The 22,068-nt window shown below is 45.8% G+C and overlaps 1 protein-coding gene across 1 annotated transcript in view; it reads right to left on the minus strand.

The window, feature by feature from the left end:
- The window catches only part of LOC139384061 (formin-like), a 117,274-nt gene that overhangs the window by 77,047 nt on the left and 18,159 nt on the right, over window positions 1-22,068 (minus strand). The window contains exons 3-6 of the mRNA XM_071128698.1: window positions 19,722-19,885; window positions 9,347-9,467; window positions 7,268-7,329; window positions 4,976-5,652 (exon numbers count right to left, since the gene is read on the minus strand). Coding sequence (XP_070984799.1) covers window positions 4,976-5,652; window positions 7,268-7,329; window positions 9,347-9,467; window positions 19,722-19,885 — 1,024 coding nt within the window. The remainder of the gene's footprint in view (window positions 1-4,975; window positions 5,653-7,267; window positions 7,330-9,346; window positions 9,468-19,721; window positions 19,886-22,068) is intronic.

The following is a 22,068-nucleotide window of genomic DNA, read 5'->3' on the forward strand; positions in this document are numbered from 1 at the left end:
CTGAGGCTGGCACTAAGACAGGATTGAATGAGCTGTATTCCGGCATAAGCAAACAAGAAAACGCTCACCCAAAGGACGAAGCTCCAAGTAGCCAGGGACATTAATGCAGGGAAACTTAAATCCATTTTCCTAAATTTCTATCAGTATATTAAATGTGCATCCAGAGGGAAAAAAACTCTGGACAACCTTTACTCCACACATAGAGGTGCATACAAAGCTCTCCCTCGCCCTCCATTTGGCAAGTCTGACCATGATTCTATTCTCCTGACTCCTGCTTACAAGCAAAAATGAAAGCAGGAAGCACCAGTGACTAGATCAATAAAAAAGTGGTCAGATGAAGCAGATGCTAAGTTACAGGACTGTTTTGCAAGCACAGACTGGAACATGTTCCGGGATTCCTCCGATGGCATTGAGGAGTACCTCACATCAGTCATTGGCTTCATCAATAAGTGCATCGATGACGTCGTCCCCACAGTGACCGTACGTACATACCCCAACCAGAAGCCATGGATTACAGGCAACATCCACACTGAGCTAAAGGCTAGAGCTGCCGATTTCAAGGAGCGGGACTCTAACCTGGAAGCTAATAAGAAATCCCGCTATGCCCCCCGACGAACCATCAAACAGGAAAAGCGTCAATACAGGACTAAGTTCGAAACGTACTACACCGGGTCTGATGCTTGTCGGATGTGGCATGGTTGCAAACCATTACAGCCTACAAAGGGAAGCACAGCTGAGAGCTGCCCAGTGACACAAGCCTACCAAATGAGCTAAACTACTTCTATGCTCGCTTCGAGGCAAATAACATTGAAACATGCATGAGAGCACCAGGACGTGAACTGCGAGCATGCGCTGAACTGGCAAGTGTCTTCACTGACATTTTCAACCTCTCCCTGTCCGAGTCTGTAATATCAACATGTTTTAAGCAGACCACCATAGTGCCTGTGCCCAAGAACACTAAGGTAACCTGCCTAAATGACTACCAACCCATAGCACTCACGTCTGTAGCCATGAAGAGCTTTGAAAGGCTGGTCTCACATCAACACCATTATCCCAGAAACCCTAGACCCACTCCAATTTGCCTATTGCCCCAACAGATCCACAGATGATGCAGTCTCTATTGCACTCCACACTGCCCTTTCCCACCTGGACAAAAGGAACACCTATGTGAGAATGCTATTCATTGACTACAGCTCAGCATTCAACACCATAGTGCCCTCAAAGCTCATCACTAAGCTAAGGACCATAGGACTAAACACCTCCCTCTGCAACTGGATCCTGGACTTTCTGACGGGCAGCCCCCAGGTGGTAAGGGTAGGTAACAACACATCCGCCACACTGATCCTCAACACAGTGGCCCCTCAGGGGTGCTCCCTGTTCGCTCATGACTGCACAGCCAGGCACGACTCCAACACCATCATTACGTTTGCCGATGACACAACAGTGGTAGGCCTGATCACTGACAACGACGAGACAGCCTATAGGAAGGAGGTCAGAGATCTGGCCGTGCGGTGCCAGGACAACAAACTCTCCCTCAACGTGATCAAGACAAAGGAACGAGCACGCCCCCATTCTCATCAACGGGGCTGCAGTGGAGCAGTTTGAGAGCTTCAAGTTCCTCGGTGTCCACATCACCAACAAACTAACAAGGTCCAAGCACACTATGACAGTCGTGAAGAGGCCACAACAAAACATATTCCCCCTCAGGAGACTGAAAAGATTTGGTATGGTCCTCTGATCCTCAAAAGGTTCTACAACTGCATCACTGCCTGGTATGGCAACTGCTCTGCCTCCGACCGCAAGGCACTACAGTGGGTAGTGCGAATGGCACAGTACATCACTAGGGCCCAGCTTCCTGCCATCCAGGACCTCTATACCAGGTGGTGTCAGAGGAAGGCACAAAAAAATTCAAAAGACTCCAGCCACCCTAGTCAGAGACTGTTCTCTCTGCTACCACAGGGCAAGTGGTACCGAATCTAGGTACAAGAGGCTTCTACCCCCAAACCATAAGACTCCTGAACATCTAATCAAATGGCTACCCAGACTATTTGCAATGTCCCCCTCCTGTTACACCGCTGCTTCTCTCTGTTGTTATCATCTATGCATAGTCATTTTAATAACTCTACCTACATGTACATATTAACCTAAAAACTCACCGGTGCCCATGCACATTGACTCTGTACCGGTACCCCCCTGTATATAGTCTTTTATTTTACTGCTGCTCTTTAATTACTTGATACTTATATTTCTTATTCTTATCCGTATTTTTTTAAACTGCATTGTTGGTTAGAGCCTCGTAAGTAAGCATTTCACTGTAAGGTTGCATGTGACTAATACAATTTCATTTGATTTGATTTTACTTCTTGGGAAAAGTGGAATAGCTAGTGGACTTCTCAGCACAAATTGTCCTGTGCCAGAGATAAACAATGTGTGAAGCTGTTTATTTGATGTTTACTTGGGCTGTGCAGTGTTTACTTCCATATTTTGATTCAGGGCAGAAGTTTGCTGGAGTGAGAATTTGCAGAATGCAAAGAAAACCGACTTCAATTTCCGCTTTTTAATAAAAAGTCACATTTATGACTGAGGCTTCTGAAAATCGTATGATTCAAGTGTCACTGGGTTTGAGATGTGAGGTTCCAGCACTAAAGGGGCATTTCAAATAAACTACAAGGAAGACAGGACGTATTCTGTTTCCTCTGTTGCTGGGTAACGCTGAAAGCAAACAGAGAAGGAGTCTGATGATGTCTCTCTTTGTACAGAAGCCTCCCAGAGTTCAGCCTTGCTCTGCCACCTTTACTTTCCATTCCTCTTTTAAATCATAGAAGATAATTATCCCCTGGGTTAGACAGTGTGGCAGCCTCAGGCTCTGTTTGATAAGTGATCCGGCCGTCTCTGATAACACAGGGAGGGGAAGATGAAGTCCACCATAACTCAGTCTGTATATAGGCAAGGTCAGACAGCCTCACAGGCAACAGGTTCACTGAGAGAGGTTCATCAGGACCCAGCTATGTGAGGCAGACTTACTGTACGTATAACACAGGTCATGTTAACTTTTCAATTAGAGTTTATCTACTGATAGTAATATGTAATGTTGCATGATTTAGCAACTTTCTATAAGGGATCCCTTTGTAAAATGTAATAGGCCTACTGCCTCTGTAGATGTACTGTATCCATACTGTATGGACTGTAGATATTAAAAATATATATATTTTATTTAACCTTTATTTAAGTCAGATAAGAAAAAAATATTATTTGCAATGATGGCCTACCCCGGCCAAACCCGAACGACGCTGGGCCAATTGTGCGCCGCCATATTGGACTCCCAATCACGGCCGGATGAGATACAACCTGGATATGTCTTATCTGTGTTTGTGTTCATGAGTTTCTCTCTACTGTCAAGTCATGAGGTCAGGGGTTGGCCGGCCGGGGCAATTGTTAAAGACTCCAGCCACCCTGGACTATTCTCAAGTGTGGCAAGCGGTACCGGAGTGCCAAGTCTAGGTCCAAGAGGCTTCTAAACACCTTCTACCCACAAGCCATAAGACTCCTGAACATCTAATCAAATGGCTACCCAGACTATTTGCATTGTCCCCCCCCTCCTTTCACGCTGCTGCTACTTTCTGTTATTATCTACACTATGCATGGTCACTTTAATAACTCTACATACATGTACATATTACCTCGACTAACCGGTGCCCCCGCACATTGACTCTGTACCGGAACCCCCTGTCTTTAGCCTTGCTATATTGTCCCCCCCCTTTCACGCTGCTGCTACTTTCTGTTATTATCTACACTATGCATAGTCACTTTAATAACTCTACCTACATGTACATATTACCTCAACTAACCGGTGCCCCCGCACATTGACTCTGTACCGGAACCCCCTGTATTTAGCCTTGCTATTGTTATTTACTGCTGCTCTTTAATTATTTGTTACTTTTATTTCTTTTTTAGGAGGGGGGTATTTTTCTTAAAACTGCATTGTTGGTTAAGGACTTGTAAGTAAGTATTTCACTGTAATACTTTCAACTGTTGTATTCGGCGCATGTGACAAATACGATTGATTTAAAAATGTTGGCCAGCTGGTCATAGCTGAAATACCACAGCAATCAAACACATAGACAGAGACTCAATTAGAGTCGAGTGTGTCCATTTGGGCCCAATTTGCTATTGGCTACCCACAGCGGTGGTGAAAGTATCTGTCTGGGACAGCCAAGAGGCTTTATCCAAGAACATAATGATACTCCCAAAAATCTTCCCTTTAATTTCATACTGCCTTCACAGGGACCAATTCAAATAACTCCACGTAATGGGCTCTGACTGACTCCAGCAAACTGCAGTGAATCAATGTTGAAAAATGTTGGGAAAATACATCTACGTAAAGTCATCTACATCTACAAAGCCTTCCACAGCAGACAGCATGTATAATTGACTGGACCATGCATGTATTGACATGTCATCTCTGTAAAGCACAGTTAACTATGTCTTCCCTATTACAGCTTCCTCATGAAGCCTGCTCTGTATATACAGTGAAATTGTGTGTATTTTGACATTTGTTCATTGACCTGGCCTTTTCGAAAGTGTACTGTATTTATCCTCATAATGTCTATCCAGAAACGTGTTACAGTTAATAGTCCTGTTTAATGCTGTTCAACTGTAAACTTTATAGCAGGCATGTACCCGCTGTGGCCCACTCAACCCTCCCCCATTAGCCAGGACCAGAGAGTGTGAACCACAAGTCAACTTCCTCTACCAATCCAGTCATAGAAATACAAGGCCACAGCCACTAGAAATGTGATGAAACATCTCACTTGGGCTCCTGTCCTCATCCAGGGTACTAGTGTAGGGGCGGTCAATCCAGCCTGATGTTTTACTGTATTAGAGTGTCTGTGTACCTGATGGAAGTGCCATAGTGAGGAGAGGGAGACAGAAGTGATAATAAATCTTGTGAATGGGCTATAGAAGAAGTAGGTACTTATTGTCCTGGATCTGTATCCTGGTCCAGTATAGAGGCTTCATGGGAGTGGCCGGTTCCAACGCAGGCTTCCTTGGGGCCTTCTCTGCTGCCTGGCCGAACCCAAACCCAAATCCTCCCCCAGGAGGAGGAGGTGGGCCGCACCCAGGAGGAGGGGGAGGAGGAGGAGGGCCAGCTCCAGGTAACCCAAGGGGAGGGGGAGGTGGGGGACCAAAACCTGGGAGGGGGGGTGGAGGCGGTGGACCCATCTTGCCAGATAACGGGGGAGGAGGAGGTGGAAGCAGTCCTATTTGGCCAGGGAGGGGAGGAGGAGGGGGAGGAGGAGGAAGAGGAGGAGGAGGTGGGCCAGGCAGTCCTCCATGCAGACTCAGGTTGATGGAGTCCAGGTTGAGTTTCTTAGGCACGTTCTGGCTGGGGCTGAGACCAGACCGGCTGGCCTCACCCTCGGGGGTCCTGAGGAAGGTCTCCCTGTCTGTCTGGATGCAGACGTTACGGAAAGTTTTGGGGGGCAGGTCGTCCTCAGTGGACACACAGGTCTCGCGGAGCTTGTCCCTCTCAAGACCCTGGCTAAAGGCCTGGTAACGGTCTGTATGCATCTTGCTGATGACTCCCTCCAGCCGGGACACTGACACAGCATGCTCCCCACGCACCTGGAAGATTTGGAGCTCAAAGTCCGTCTGTGTGGAGCAGGAGCACAGAGATAAATCAGAAACATCCCACTCAGCCATATGAAACAGAATCACATAATGTTGGGCTCCACAAAGACCCCTGGGTGACTCAATGAGAGCATGTGATTGAAAATGGCCATCGTTACCTTCATTTAATTAAATTAAGTGATTTATAACATCATGCCCACTCATTTTCATTCCAATCTTTCATCCCCAACAGAAAAGTACAAAAACTGACAACATAATGAAGAGCTAATAAGCTGGATGTTTATTGGAAGTTTCAAACATCAACATCATCCAGCCAAACTTGAGGAAAAGTGAAAAGGAAACCATTTTGCAATGTATCCGACACATGTTTCTTGTTAGCATGGGGGTCAGCAAGGAAAATGAATTAGGCACGTTCCTATCCTTTCTCATGGTTTAACTACATGTTTATGAGTGTCAATATGATGGCTTGATGCAAGGGATTAGAGATAGATGGCAGGATAACACGCAGAGGAAGACCTCTACACGCAGAGGAAGACCTCTACACGCAGAGGAAGTCATCTATAACTGCTGAATCAGCACTGCTTTAATAATAGTCATTTTCAGACACACTTTCCAGAGACAATTTGCTCAGGTAAGGTTGTTGTTCAGAGAAATTGTTCCATAAATTTGGTTAACAGTCTGCTCTATGATCCTCTTACTCATCTCAGGCTGTTCTTGGAACACAGAGGAAACATAACAAATAAATGTGACTACTCCTCTGAGACCTGTGAGAAACTATTTCAAATACTGCTTTCAATTGCATCACCTTGGCACTGGTGGCTCAGTTGAACAAACAATGCATTATGGTGCTTCAGCAACAGAGCGGAATCTGCTGAGTTTAGAGGGTGAACTATAAACTAGATCTTACAAGAAATAATGGAGACATTTCCCATTGGAAAGAGACAGGTCAGTAAATGAGATCTCTGGGTGCATCCATGTTGTAAACTGTGATCTTATGTCATATGAGGAACTGCCAGGAGCTTCACATCTGGAACACATCATGACATCACAGCTTCCTCTCTCAATGATGACCTCATATCAAATGTGACTGGGATGTCACATTTAAGACAGGATGAGTCCTACTGTATTTGAGGACTATCATTCAAACACATTTATATCATTGTTGTGCTGTCAATATAAAACCTTGTGCCTGACAACAGTGTTATGCCACAAAAGTGTGAGCCAATTCATGAGATGCTTTGGTTGAAATGACCATTTGAAGGAGTCAAAGGAGACACCAGACCCATTTAAGGCCAATAATATATTTCAATAGAAATGCAAGGCTGTCCATTTCCTATGGTGGTGAAGAGAGGTGTGTAACCACACTTTGGGCCATTGAGACATTCTCAGACATCAAGCCTGGAAAGTCCAGTCACTAAAGACAATAGTTGGCTTTGCTTCTGTGGCTGATTGGTGACATCTAGTGTCACTGAAGAAAACTGCAGTGTCCTGGGTTCATTAAGTATTAGTTACTTTGTTATTACATGCGGACAGTAGGACATGGTGAGGCAACTGCATTTGGTTGAAACAAACCCCAGCACTGAAATCAGTAAGAATGATATGTAGTGAACTGTTTAAAACAAAGAGGATAACTTACATGTAATTTCTCCAACTCCTCTTTGCATTCTCTCTTCAGCTGCAAGAGGGCAGCCTGGTGCTCTGGAAGGGAAAAAAGACATCCACTTACTATAGCTAGAACACATGACAATGTGAGCGCTCAGGATCTCAGACTGAAGCAAAGGTTCACCTTCCAATAGGACAATGACACTAAGCACACAGCCAGGACAACGCAGGAGTGGCTTCGGGACAAGTCTCTGAATGTCCTTGAGTGGAACAGCCAGAGCCCGGATTTGAACCCAATTGAACATCTCTGGAGAGACCTGACAATAGCTGTGCAGTGACGCTCCCCATCCAACCTGACAGAGCTTGACAGGATCTGCAGAGAAGAATGGGAGAAAGTCCCCAAATACAGGTGTACCAAGCTTGTAGCGTCATACCCAAGAAGACTCAAGGCTGTAATCACTGCCAAAGGTGCTTCAACAAAGTACTGAGTAAAGGGTCTGAATACTTATGTAAATGTGATATTTCAGTTTTTTAGTTTTAATAGATTTGAAAATAATTCTACAAACCTGTTTTTGCTTTGTCATTATGGGGTATCGTGTGTAGATTGATGATGGGAAAAAACTATTTAATATATTTTAGAATAAGGCTGTAACTTAACAAAATGTGGAAAAAGTCAAGGGGTCTGAATACTTTCTGAATGCACTGTATGCCATTAAAATAGCTTATTTAGGAAACTAAACCAATCTGTTTTCAATGTCCTTCCTGTTACTGTAAAGGATACTGCATTTTCAAAGACTGCTTTATTTACTTTGCCTCATCATCTCACAGTAAACTACAGTAATATCACGTATATATGGCCAGAGTATGTGAGAATAAGAATATCTTCGACATTCGACAACCACATAAAAATATGTTTTTGTCAGCTAATTCTGCAGTGAACCTCATAAATAGCTTCTGAAAGTATGAACAAGTTAGATACCTCAGCGGTAAAGCTATTAGAACTAAACAATCTGCTGTAAAGGGGATATTACAGTATAATGTCTGGTGGTTAAAGTATTCAAGCAATTTGTGAGAACAAACCAATAATTATGCAGTTTCAAGGCTAGTATTCTGATAGAGTAAAAGCACAAGAGTCAATGGTAGGCTTACGGCTCATGGTAAATGGTGTGTGTGCTGTGTGGAACAGCATGGGTGTGTGTCTACAGTAAATGGTTGTGCACACACACATAAACATGCTCTTTGTTGTTTTTATCTAGCTACCTATCAGCTTGGACCTTTGCTCAGCCTTCCAAACTCCATGAGCAGTGAGATGGCCTGATATACCTGCCACATAATGTCTCTGCTACAGTACAGCAGGTTCTAGGCTGCACAATGTCTCTGCATCTAAGACATTAAGAGAAATGAGCATCTCCCTGTAACGTAGTTGGATCAGCCTGTTTAGAGTCATGTGTGCCTTTACCCTATTTGTGTGAGTATTCTTCCTCAGCGAGAGAGAGAGAGACAGAGAGAGAGACAGAGAGAGAGTGTGAGAGAGAGAGACAGTGTGAGAGAGAGAGAGAGAGAGAGAGAGAGAGAGAGAGAGAGAGAGAGAGAGAGAGAGAGAGAGAGAGAGAGAGAGAGAGAGAGAGAGAGGGAGAGAGGGAGAGACAGAGAAAGCATAGCCAGGCTGAGAGAGTGGCAGGCTCCCCAGCCCCAGCTTATCTCCAAACTACCTCCCAAAGCTCCACTATACCCTGTGATGCTAGCAGTCATCTCAACATACAGCAAGCAGCATTACCGTGGAGGAAAGGTTACAGTGAGTTCCTGCTTTAAAAGGATTTAAAGGGTTTTCTTACACCCTGTAACTGGGCTTAGCTGGCTGTACAGACACCAGCAGGGCTGCCCTACTTGTTTGTATCACCTCTCAATTAGATTCACCAGTCAGGTTAAGTAAGGAGAGCACCTGCCCTGGATAAAACAGGGTGGAGGCACTCATGATCAGTAGATTATCTTATCTTGTGAAACGTAGCTAAGGCAGATAACAGCATATAGGTGTTTCTCAACAAGAGATTGTATGATATTGCAGAAGAGGTGTAGAGTAAGTGGAAAGTTCCAGGATGGCACAGGTCCTTACCTGCCTCGGTGTACCTGAGCCCCACCTTCTCCTCCTCATCCTTGGGCTTGGGCGGGGGCCAGATGGCTTGGAGCCGCCCCGGGGTCCGGTCCTCACTGTCTGCAGGGGAGGTGACCTCAGACTGGGAGGAAAGACAGCAGATGATACCTCAGTTAACACAGAACATACATAGAAACTGTACACACTCTCCAAGGCTTACAGTACAGTCGGTGCCCAATCTGACTGAGAAGTCAACACGTGATAAGACATGAGACCATCTCAAATCAAGACTATCCCCAAAGTTAATACCCTATGAGATAATATCACTTTAAAGTTACAAACATATTGGTTTAGTCCTGTCTGCATTGCATATGCCCAAGAAAACACAACATCGCTTTACATTCATAAATGTCAAAACCTTGGTGATCTGAGAAAAAAAAGAAGATGAATAGCGATCTCTAAAATACAACATACATACGGAATACAGCGTTGAGTTAGACACAAACAGTACATACGTTAGACTCTGCTGGACCTTTTTGCTCACTGCTGCTAGGAGACTTGGAGGTTCTCTCACAGATGGATTTCAGCAGCTCCTTTTCACTTCTGTTATTTTCCCTGACAGCCTCTAAATCCTCAGGCTCTTCTGTATCCTTTTTAGCAGGTTTGGACCTCTTGAAGGTGTCAAGTGTTGTGTGTGAAGCTTTCCTGCTGTCTGCTGGTGGGGTGATGGGGATGTGCTCTGGACCCTTGTCTGTCACCCCCTCCTCCCTCCTCTCCGGGTCCCTGTCTGGGTCTGGCTTGTCCTCGGCCTTGGTCCCGTCTAGGTTGAGTAGCTGGCTGATCTGCCCTAAGAGATTACTCTTGGTCTCAGACACAGGTTTGGGCTCGGGACGTTTCTTGGGGGTGCTGCTACTGGAGGTGATCTGCTCAGGGAGGTTCTTGATTTTGTTGATGCTCTTCTTCAGGCTCAGCAGGGCCAGGTCAGTGTCTCTCTGTTTGATCTCAGACACGGTCTCCCTCTCCTCCCCCACAGCCCCCTTCTTCAGAACCCGCAGCCTGCTGAACAGGGCAGGAATTTCGAAGGAGGGGGCCTGGCAGGAGGCTATGCCCCTGGCGGGAGACAATGTGGTGGAGGCCGGGTCTGTATCGGGCCTCCTAGTGGCAGGCATGTCGCCTTGGTCCCTGGGCGAGACAGAGACAGGAATGGCACTTGGCTGGCTGTCAACTGGGGACTTTCCAGGGACATGCGAGTCAGGCTGCTCCTCCAGGCAGGGGGAAGATGGCTCTGCTGCTTCAGGTGGCCTGGAATCAGAGAGGGCGGAAGGGGAGTCGAAGCATGGAGCATGCTCTCTATGCTCCTCAGTTCCAGTGTTTTCCGACAATATTTCCTTCCTCTGTCCAGTATCTTGGTCCGCTGGCTGTCCTGACGGAAAGGCAGTGTTGTCTGCTGCTGCCTCCGATGTCTGGGGTTCTGAGGTCAAAGACAGGTTAAGAGGTGAAGCCACTGCAGGGTTTCCAGCACACACGTCAGTAAGGCCCAATACCTCCTGGCTGATGCTGAAGCCTTTGGCTACTTTGTGGTGATGATGGCTGGACCCCTCTGCACCCATGGCTGCTGCATCCACACCCACCTCCACAGGCCTGGGATCAGTGGATAGGTACGTGCTGCAGCCGTCTCCAGGCACTTGTGGTTTGGAGACAGAGGAGAAGAGACCAAGATCTGTCCCACTGTCAGATCTGCCCATAATCCTTCCAGAGAACAGAACAGAGGTGTCTTTGAGGGATCTTTCCACAAGACTTTCTGGCTTGAACACAGGCAGATCTAAGTCTGTATCAATGGCACCTCTCACTGGGCCAGCGGGTGGCAGCTGACCAATGTTATTATCGTTCACTGTCCACTGGTCATCGTCAGGTGGGAGGGACATTCCAGGGGTGTCATGCTTGTCTAATTGGCTGAGGCTGCTGATCCCCTCCTCATCTTCTATTACTGTGTCGCTGCAGATCTCCACCCTAGTGACCTGGACCAGATCTGGGTCGGCCATGGTCACCGAGCTACTCTTCTTACTGGACTCATTCTCCCATGATTCCATCCTGTCCTCCGTATCAAGGAAGGTGACCTCTCCATTAAGAAGAACCTCACGCCTACCCCTCACATCTCCCCCCACTCGAAGTCTGTCGTCACTGATAACATCCAGAGCACTTTGATCATGAACCCCTGTGAGATAGTTATCTTCATCAGACAGGGTCCTGAAAGCCGTCAGCACCGCAGTCTCTCCCGCCAGCCTCTGAGGCTCAGGCTTGTCCCCACGTGTAAACATAGTGGAGATCTTACTGCGGAACGAACTGGATTGCTGCTTCCCCTGACCGTTAGAGCTATTACTTACACTGTCCATTTTCACAGACCCCTTAACTGTCATGTAGCATGTACTTAGACCAGTGAACTCCTAGCCAGCAGGTAGAGGCTACCCAAGCACAATGTGTCCATTCAGGGTGTCACAAAAGGCTCATCTCTACACCAAGAGGAACCTCGACCTGCCAATTTGTGTTCCACTTCACCTGGTTTCAGTGAACAAAAGGCCTTTGTGAGGACAAATCCCCTAGCTCTTCTTAACCTCTCCAGGAGGGCTCCAGGTATAACCCCTGCTATCCTGTAATCCTGTATGGCAACACAAGACCCTGCTGTGTTGCATATAGATCACTATCTCCAATCACAAACAGCCTCGACTACACTGTACGTTAAATGTCACTTCCAGTGATGTAAAGCCGAGTGAAATTCCAATGACTTTCCAAGTCAAGTCAAACTGTTCAGAGGCAGGAAGCATGTCCTGGAATAATCTCCCTGGGAATCCAGGAGCAACTCATTTTCAGTTTCTCAGTAAAACATTAGAACCCGTTTTAAAAGTTATTTCAGGGTGGTCTGGAAGCTTCCATTTCCGCTCTATGTGTAGGTAGAGAGACCTGATTCAGAGCAACTGTCTGAGTTGCCCTCCTGGCGTGGTTCTTTCCCCTCTTTCCCTGTGTCTGTATGTGTACAGGAGAGCTCTGTGTTCATGAGAAAAGCCTCCAGGTTGGAAATGGTTGAAAATGTGCCTTGAAAATGTGCCTCACTGGTCTACCCGGTCTGGCTCCGCCTCCCCCCTCCCTCCCCTGCCCTGCCTCGGAGGGATCTGTGGCGGCAAGCAGAACAGGTGTCTGATTAGTCCATCTTACTTCCGCAAAATGTCAGTGACAGGTAGCTGGAGCTCTCTGTTGCTTAGCACTATCCTTTCTTAGTGTATTTTAAAAAGAGTGGGGCTGCTAGCTAGTTAGCTAGCTAATCTCCTGGTTGGTTAGGTGGACGGTGGAGGAGGTCCAGCCCAGTGTTACAGCTGACAGTGCTCTCTATACTATTAATGCACAGAGCTTCAGCTGTGGTGATTAGTCAGTCTGGAACTGCTGCTGCTGCTGCCCAGCCCTGACCAGCACTCCAGCACTGCAATCTTGTGTCGTCAGTAGCCCCGCTAACGCCAAGGGGCTAACACTGCTACAGTTTGCTGAGAGGAAAATAGGTTTTGATTCCCTCATCTCAGAGTGTGAATGTCATTAGAAAAGATTAAGGTTGTCTTCACACTAAATCATAAACTGAACACATACATATACACACATTCGTTTTCTAGTACAGTGAGTTTATAGTAAGTTTACACAGACAAGTAACATTGTACTCTGTCTGTAGTCTACAAAGCCTGCTGCTTCAAATACGATGGGTTCAAAAATCTTTCAAGTACCATGCCCCCTTTATATGAACACAATGTGCACTTGACAGATCTTAGCACAAAACAGAGCACATAGGCCTGAAAAGTACTTAGTGAAATTAGGGCTACTTGTTCATTGAGCTTTCAGACGGAACTCAAAGCCCTAGTAAGGCCATATTTGGCCTTAGCAGCCAAAGTTCACTCCTACTGCATTCCTCCAGACACAGATTAAGAATGACAAATTGTTGTCAAGGTGATTTAGAGCCCCATACCAAACCAGACATGAGGTTTGAGTTCAAAGACAAAATGTTTGACATTAATAATACATACCTGTAATTATTAATAATCTATTAGATATTAAATGATCATATGTATAATGTATTAGAAAATACTATTGTATTTAAACATAATGTCTCTAACTGGAATTAAAATAAATCCACAGATTGTCAGTCAGAGGCTCTCAGTCAAGCCTGGAGCGAGGCGCCCTGAGCCATGGCCCATTATGTAATAGCATTGGCTTTTAATTTACTCAGTGTAAATATATCAGCTAACCGCATAGCCAGGTCTCAGCTGGATTTACGCTGTACTGTGGGCTGAGAGGAGCTGAGTCACAATGACAGACAGTTAGAGGAGGGTCCCCACAAATCCCACACTGATCACAATGACTTGAAAAACAAGTCACCCCAATGGAGTCCATGACTACAATGACAGCTTAGGCCACACCACAGATTGTCGGTATCTTTATGCTGAGACAGTCTACCACTAGAGGAAAAACACAACAGGGATTACTTTTGTTATGATATGATGGCTGCAACAGAGATCGAGGAGTGGCTGTTGATAACACAGCTATGCTACTCTGTCTGACAACCACACAAAACAATCTACTGTTGCTTAGCTTAGTCAAACAGCATGATGGAATCTTGACAGACAGGCACAGTAATTGATTAGTTGTTATAATTTATATGACCTTCTCTTGACACTTTACCCAAAATAATAGATGTGCTGGCAGGTGAGAGGTGGTGGTAAATCAATCTAGTTTAATTTGATGACTAGATACTGGGTCACCATGTTAACAGTAGATGTACCATCCTAGCTAAAACATTGAAACGTGACAATACTACCCTGCCTGTGACAAACAGCTGGTGTTTGGGTAGATTAAATATGAAGACTTTGTTTGTGGGATCTCTCGCTCAGCTGTAGAGATGTTTGGCAAGCTCTGAAGAATCCATATATTTGGTTTCAGTACAGAGTGAAAATACTTTGAGACACACTGTACCAACAGTAGGTTTTATATGTGTGTTAGCGTGTTTGGCAGACCCACACAAGTCAGGTGCCCTGGCCTGTAGCAAACACATAGTTGAGCTTCTTAGCTCTACTCACTAAGAGAAAGGGAGCTAAATACTGTGCATGACACAATCAATCCGCTCTAATATGGTTTACAGTGACTTGACAACTGGGCACTACACCCTTAGAAAGCATGTGCTATCTAGGGCTGCCCCCATAGGATAACTCATTAATGAACCCTTTTGTTTCCAGGTAGAACCCTTTTGTGTACAGGTAGAACCCTTTTTGTTTCCAGGTAGAACCCTTTTGTTTCCAGGTAGAACTATTTTGGCTTCCATGTAGAACCCTTACCGTGCTTCTACACCTGCATTGCTTGCTGTTTGGGGTTTGAGGCTGGGTTTCTGTATAGCACTTTGAGATATCAGCTGATGTAAGAAGGGCTATATAAATACATTTGATTTGATTTGATTTGATTACCACAGAGGGCTCTACAGTCGTGGCCAAAAGTTTTGAGAATGACACAAATATTAATTTCCACAAAGTTAGCTGTTTCAGTATCTTTAGATATTTTTGTCAAATGTTACTATGGAATACTGAAGTATAATTACAAGCATTTCATAAGTGTCAAAGGCTATTATTGACAATTACATGACGTTGATGCAAAGAGTCAATATTTGCAGTGTTGACCCTTCTTTTTCAAGACCTCTGCAATACGCCCTGGCATGCTGTCAATTAACTTCTGGGCCACATCCTGATTGATGGCAGCCCATTCTTGCATAATCAATGCTTGGAGTTTGTCAGAATTTGTGGGTTTTTGTTTGTCCACCCGCCTCTTGAGGATTGACCACAAATTCTCAGTGGGATTATGGTCTGGGGAGTTTCCTGGCCATGGACCCAAAATATTGATGTTTTGCTCCCCGAGCCACTTAGTTATCACTTTTGCCATATGGCATGTTGCTCCATCATGCTGGAAAAGGCATTGTTCGTCACCAAACTGTTCCTGGATGGTTGGGGGAAGTTGCTCTCGGAGGATGTGTTGGTACCATTCTTTATTCATGGCTGTGTTCTTAGACAAAATTGTGAGTGAGCCCACTCCCTTGACTGAGAAGCAACCCCACACATGAATGGTCTCAGGATGCTTTACTGTTGGCATGACACAGGACTGATGGTAGCGCTCACCTTGTCTTCTCTGGACAAGCTTTTTTCCGGATGCCACAAACAATCGGAAAGGTGTTTCATCAGAGAAAATGACTCTAGCCCAGTCCTCAGCAGTCCAATCCTTGTATCTTTTGCAGAATATCAGTCTCATTCAGTTCATTTTCATGGCAATTAATTGCAATTCATCTGATCATTCTTCATAACATTCTGGAGTACATACAAACTGAGGCAGACTTTGTGAAAATTAATATTTGTGTCATTCTCAAAACTTGTGTCCATGACTGTACATGGAACCAAAGAGGGTTTTACCTGGAACCAAATAGGGTTCTTTAAAGGGTTCTCTTTTGAGGACAGCTGAAGAACCATTTTAGAACCTTTTTTCAAAGAGTGTAGAAATGGTGGAATGTGAAGGTGTTAGCAGAGTGGCTACAGTAGGTCCTGGGCTCTGGGAACCGCCACGTTACACGGTACACAGCACCACATCCCAGATCTCATAATGTTAATGCAACTGGAGGAATTCAGGTGGTTAAGCAAGTCAAATCAAATCAAAGTGTATTTGTTACGTGTGCCGAATACAACCTTACAGTGAAATGTTTACTTACAGGCTCTAAGCAATAGTGCAAAAGAGGTGATAGGTGAACAATAGGTAAGTAAAGAAATAAAACAACAGTAAAAAGACAGACTATATACAGTAACGAGGCTATAAAAGTAGCGAGGCTACATACAGACACCGGTTAGTCAGGCTGATTGAGGTAGCATGTACATGTAGATATTTTAAAGTGACTATGCATATATGATGAACAGAGAGTAGCAGTTGTGTAAAAGAGGGGTTGGCGGGTGGTGGGTGGCGGGTGGAGGGACGCAATGCAGATAGCCCGGTTAGCCAATGTACGGGAGCACTGGTTGGTCGGCCCAATTGAGGTAGTATGTACATGAATGTATAGTTAAAGTGATAAACAGAGAGTAGCAGCAGCGTAAAAAGAGGGTTTGGGAGCGGTTGGGGGGTGGCACACAGTGCTAATAGTCCGGGTGGCCATTTCATTACCTGTTCAGGAGTCTTATGGCTTGGGGGTAAAAACTGTTGAGAAGCTTTTTTGTCCTAGACGTGGCACTCCGGTACCGCTTGCCATGCGGTAGTAGAGAGAACAGTCTATGACTGGGGTGGCTGGGGTCTTTGAAAATTTTTGGGCCTTCCTCTCACACCACCTGGTGTAGAGGTCCTGGATGTACTGGGCCATACGCACGACTCTCTGTAGTGCCGTGCGGTTAGAGGCCGAGTAGTTGCCGTACCAGGCATTGATGCAACCAGTCAGGATGTTCTCGATGTTGCAGCTGTATAACCTTTAGTTTCCTAAAGGGGAATAGGCTTTGTCGTGGAATAGGCTTTGTCGTGCCCTCTTCACGACTGTCTTGGTGTGTTTGGATCATTCTAGTTTGTTGTTGATGTGGACACCGAGGAACTTGAAGCTCTCAACCTGCTCCACTACAGCCCCGACGATGAGAATGGGGACGTGCTCGGTCCTCCTTTTCCTGTAGTCCACAATCATCTCATTCGTCTTGGTTACATTGAGGGATAGGTTGTTATTACGGCACCACACGGCCAGGTCTCTGACCTCTTCCCTATAGGCTGTCTCGTCGATGTTTGTATTCAGGCCTACCACTGTTGTATCGTCTGCAAACTTAATGATGGTGTTGGAGTACAGGAGGGGACTGAGCATGCACCCCCGTGGAGCTCCAGTGTTGAGGATCAGCGTGGCAGATGTGTTGCTACCTACCCTCACCACCTGGGGGCGGCCCGTCAGGAAGTCCAGGATTCAGTTGCAGAGGGAGGTGTTTAGTCCCAGGATCCTTAGCTTAGTGGTGAGCTTTGAGGGTACTATGGTGTTGAACGCTGAACTGTAGTCAATGAATAGCATTCTCACATAAGTGTTCCTTTTGTCCAGGTGGGAAAGGGCAGTGTGGAGTGCAATAGAGATTGCATCATCTGTGGATCTGTTTGGGAGATGTGCAAATTGGAGTGGGTCTAGGGTTTCTGGGGTAATGGTGTTGATGTGAGCTATGACCAACCTTTCAAAGCACTTCATGGCTACGGACGTGAGTGCTACGGGTCTGTAGTCATTTAGGCAGGTTGCCTTTGTGTTCTTGGGCACAGTGACTATGGTGTTCTGCTTGAAACATGTTGGTATTACAGACTCAATCAGGGACATGTTGAAAATGTCAGTGAAGACACCTGCCAGTTGGTCAGCACATGCCCGGAGCACACGTCCTGGTAATCCATCTGGCCCCGAAGTCTTGTGTATGTTGACTTGTTTAAAGGTCTTACTCACATAAGCTATGGAGAGCGTGATCACACAGTCATCCGGAACAGCTGATGCTCTCATGCATGCCTCAGTGTTGCTTGCCTCGAAGCGAGCATAGAAGTGATTTAGCTCATCTGGTAGTCTTGTGTCACTGGGCAGCTCGCAGCTGTGCTTCCCTTTGTAGTCTGTAATAGTTTGCAAGCCCTGCCACATAAGACGAGCGTCGGAGCCGGTGTAGTATGATTCAATCTTAGCCCTGTATTGACGCTTTGTTACTTTGATGGTTCGTCGCAGGGCATATCAGGATTTCTTGTAAGCTTCCGGTTTTGAGTCCCGCACCTTGAATGCGGCAGCTCTACCCTGTATCTCAGTCCGAATGTTGCCTGTAATCCATGGCTTCTGGTTGGGGTATGTACGTACAGTCACTGTGGGGACAATGTCCTCCATGCACTTATTGATAAAGCCAGTGACTGATGTTGTGTACTCCTCAATGCCATCGGAAGAATCCCGGAACATGTTCCAATCTGTGATAGCAAAACAGTCCTGTAGTTTAGCATATGCTTCATCTGACCACTTTTTTTATAGACCGAGTCACTGGTGCTTCCTGCTTTAATTTTTCTTATAAACAGGAATCAGGAGGATAGAGTTGTGGTCGGATTTACCAAATGGAGGGCGAGGGAGAGCTTTGTACGCGTCTTTGTGTGTGGAGTACAGGTGATCTAGAATTTTTTCCCTCTGCACATTTAACATGTTGATAGAGATTTGGTAGAACTGATTTAAGTTTCCCTGCATTAAAGTCTCTGGCCATTAGGAGTGGTTTCCTGTTTCCTGTTTGCTTATTTCCTTATACAGCTGACTGAGTGCGGTCTTAGTCCCAGCAAGTCTGTGGAGGTAAATAAACAGCCACGAAAAGTATAGCTGAAAACTCTCTAGGCAAGTAGTGTGGCCTGCAATTTATCACAATATACTCTACTTCAGGTGAGCAAATCTAGAGACATCCTTAGATTTCGTGCACCAGCAGTTGTTTACAAATATGCACAGACCCCCCCCCGCGTCGTCGTCTTACGATTGGCTAAAGAGTTGGCTAAAGAAACCAGGCCGACAGTGTGCTGTTCTATCTTGCCAGTGCAGCGTATATTCTGCTAGCTGAATATCCATGTCGTCATTCAGCCACGATTCCTTGAAATATAGGATATTACAGTTTTTGATATCCCGTTGGTAGGATATTCGTGATCGTACCTCGTCTAATTTATTGTCCAATAATTGCACGTTGGCGAGTAGTATTGACGGTAACGGCAGCTTTCCCAGTCGCCTTCGCCGGGGTCTGACCAGGCATCCGGCTCTTTGTCCTCTGCACCTGCGTCGCTTCCTCTTGCAAATAAAGGGGATGTCGGTCCTGTGGGATGTTTGGAGAAGGTCTTCTGCGTCGTCTTGTTGTAGAATAAATCTTTGTCTAATCCGAGGTGAGTGATCGCTGTCCTAATATCCAGAAGCTCTTTTTTTGCCGTAAAATACGGTGGCAGAAACATTATGTGCAAAATAAGTTACAAATAACACAAAAACCCCACATAATAACACAATTGGTTGGGCGCCCGTAAAACTGCTGCCATTTCTTCCGGCGCCATTTCTTCAGTAGTGTGGAGTACACGCTGGCTTGGAGCCATGAGGTAACAGCAATGTCATGCTACACTGCTCTGAGAGTGGACACGTAATGATAACTACTGTTAATGTGTAGTAGCCTTCATAGAGTATCAAATAGGGCCCAGATTTGTTCCTGACCATGTGACCTGACCAGAGTTGTTCCTGACCATGTGACCTGACCAGGGAATACTCTAGGCCCTATTTGCAATTTGGCCAGTTTTTTCCTGGTCAGGTCACATGATTCATGACATACATGTAAGTATGATGTATTGCTTCTCTCACCGTGCACTCCAGTCCAGGATAGTAGGGGGTATCTCCGATGATGTCATCTTCTGGGGGCGTGATCCTGAGGATGTCCAGGTGGTCAGGACGGGAGGCGGGGTTCAGGGAGATCTGGGTCTGGGAGATGGCATCATCACCGTCCAGCATCCAGATGTCGGCCTCCTCTACACACACAAACACACACAGGCACACACACACACACAATAATGAATTGTTATGAATTGTAAAGTGTAATAACAGGTATATTAAGATAGACTGAAACACACCATCCGTTAGGGGGGATTTTACAAAGCAACAGAGCCATTATGTATCCTGGATGGATCAGGTGGGTGGAGGAGGAAAGCAGGCATCGACACCTTCTAAAAGTCACAGAGAAAAGCCACTCTGCTGCAGGGTACAGATGCCTATGTATACACTGTCCTTAGCTAGCCTCGCTTCAGCTTGAGGACCGCCAAACATGCACTGATCTGATAAACAAATACCACTATATCCAATATGGATTTATGCGTATGAGTAGATGCATTGTCCATCCTAGGGAATGACACTACTCTCTCTAAAACAATTGGCTAAAGAAACCAGGCCGACAGCTTGTGTGTTTCTGTTCACTCACTGTAACACATCGATTCTGTGTTGGAGGGTGACGTTGCTATGGATTGGAGAACAGAGGAGTCGACATCTAGCCCCCTCAGAGAGAGACTAAGCCTGACTGAATCTGACTGGAGTAGGCTATGTTCTAGCCAAGCTATGGTGGAACAGAGTAGCTAGAACAGGGCTAATGTGAGTAGAGGTTAACGTTCCATAGGGAGGATGGATTCAGTTTGTCCACTTCCATATGAGCTTTGTGATTCAGAGCTCAGAGGCAACCTCATCCATAGTCCATCCCCCCTCCAGCCTACGAGCACAAATAATGTCAATGGTAGGCTAGTTTAGTGCACCCCCCCCCCCCCCCCCCAAAAAAAAATGAACATAACACAACAGTCCATCTCACTAAAAATACTCCCATGCGCACACGTGGTACTCTCAGACACAGTGACAATATGACTGCACTCTTCCCCTTGGGAGAAGCACTCATGCAAGATAAATAAAGAGCGGTAGAGGAGAAAGAGAAACAGCAGAGCAGCTCACACTGAACTTCGTGCTCAGCGACCTCCATTTAGGATTTTCTCATGCTGTAATACACCTCCCAGGAGGGTCACACTGCTATCGCCTCAACCTGTTGTGTGGATAAAAAAATGAGATTGAACTGAGAGGCATCTCACCTCCTGTTGCATTAGATGCTCAAATATCACATCTCAGTGTAGTGTCATCACACCCTTGAGCTACTGTAGCCACACTATAATCTCCTAAACTGCAGCAGTCACCCAGTACAATACCTCAAATACTGTCTATCCTAAGTCTCCTCAGCCCCAGTTTAGGTCGGAGACAAATGGTTTCAATGCAGTTGTAAGAACACACACAGACATGCATCTGTAGATTTGTATTCAGCCTCAGTATTTAACGAATAAGTCATTATTAGACAGACAGCACTGCGGCTCCACACAGCAGAGACGGAAAGGAAAAGTCTTTGGCAGGGAGCGATTGATTTGATAAATCACTTTTCATTAAGATAATGCACCAGCACACTGCAGAGCTCAACACCAGCCGGGTATTTCTGGGGCTGTTTGGGATGAGTCCAAATGCACAGTCAAACCCACTCCAGGCCCAGCTGCAGCAAATGCAGCATTCTCCCCTGCACCAGCTGTATTCCAGTGTAATTATCAACTACAGATCATCTACTCTAATTTCAGCTGTATTTGGCATCTTGTTAGCAGGGTGGTGGTGAACATAAGGAGAGTGTTACTATGACAACTCAAAGTAGACGAGACCAAGACGTGGACGTCATTAAGGCAGCACCCTGCACCTCTGATTCAGAGGGGTTGGGTTAAATGCTTTCCCCTTAAGAATCCTGACATTGTCAACCCAACACTACAGTTGATTACTGTGTATTCTCAATGCACAAGAAACATGGAAACAATTTGCACAGAGTACAGAACAACAGCACTCTTACAACCTTGCATCTCTCAAATATGAAACATTTACTGAGCTTTGAGACTAGTTTGTCCACATGTACTCTAGCTGTGGCGACACAGGCAGCATGTTCTGAGCTGAGGACACATGCAGCAGTGTTAAAAAGCATTTAGAGGGCCACGCTGCCACCATCTGGACAGGAATAGGTGGAGAGGTTTAGTGTCCCTGTAGACACACTGCAGTGCAGCTCTGGCTGTCTCTCTCTCTGGCTCTGAGCAGAAAGACCACACTAAATACAAAGATACACAAGGAATGTTGGATACGGCACCCTAAGATGATC

This window comes from Oncorhynchus clarkii, chromosome 25 (assembly GCF_045791955.1).
Source record: "Oncorhynchus clarkii lewisi isolate Uvic-CL-2024 chromosome 25, UVic_Ocla_1.0, whole genome shotgun sequence".
NCBI classification, from domain to species: domain Eukaryota; kingdom Metazoa; phylum Chordata; class Actinopteri; order Salmoniformes; family Salmonidae; genus Oncorhynchus; species Oncorhynchus clarkii.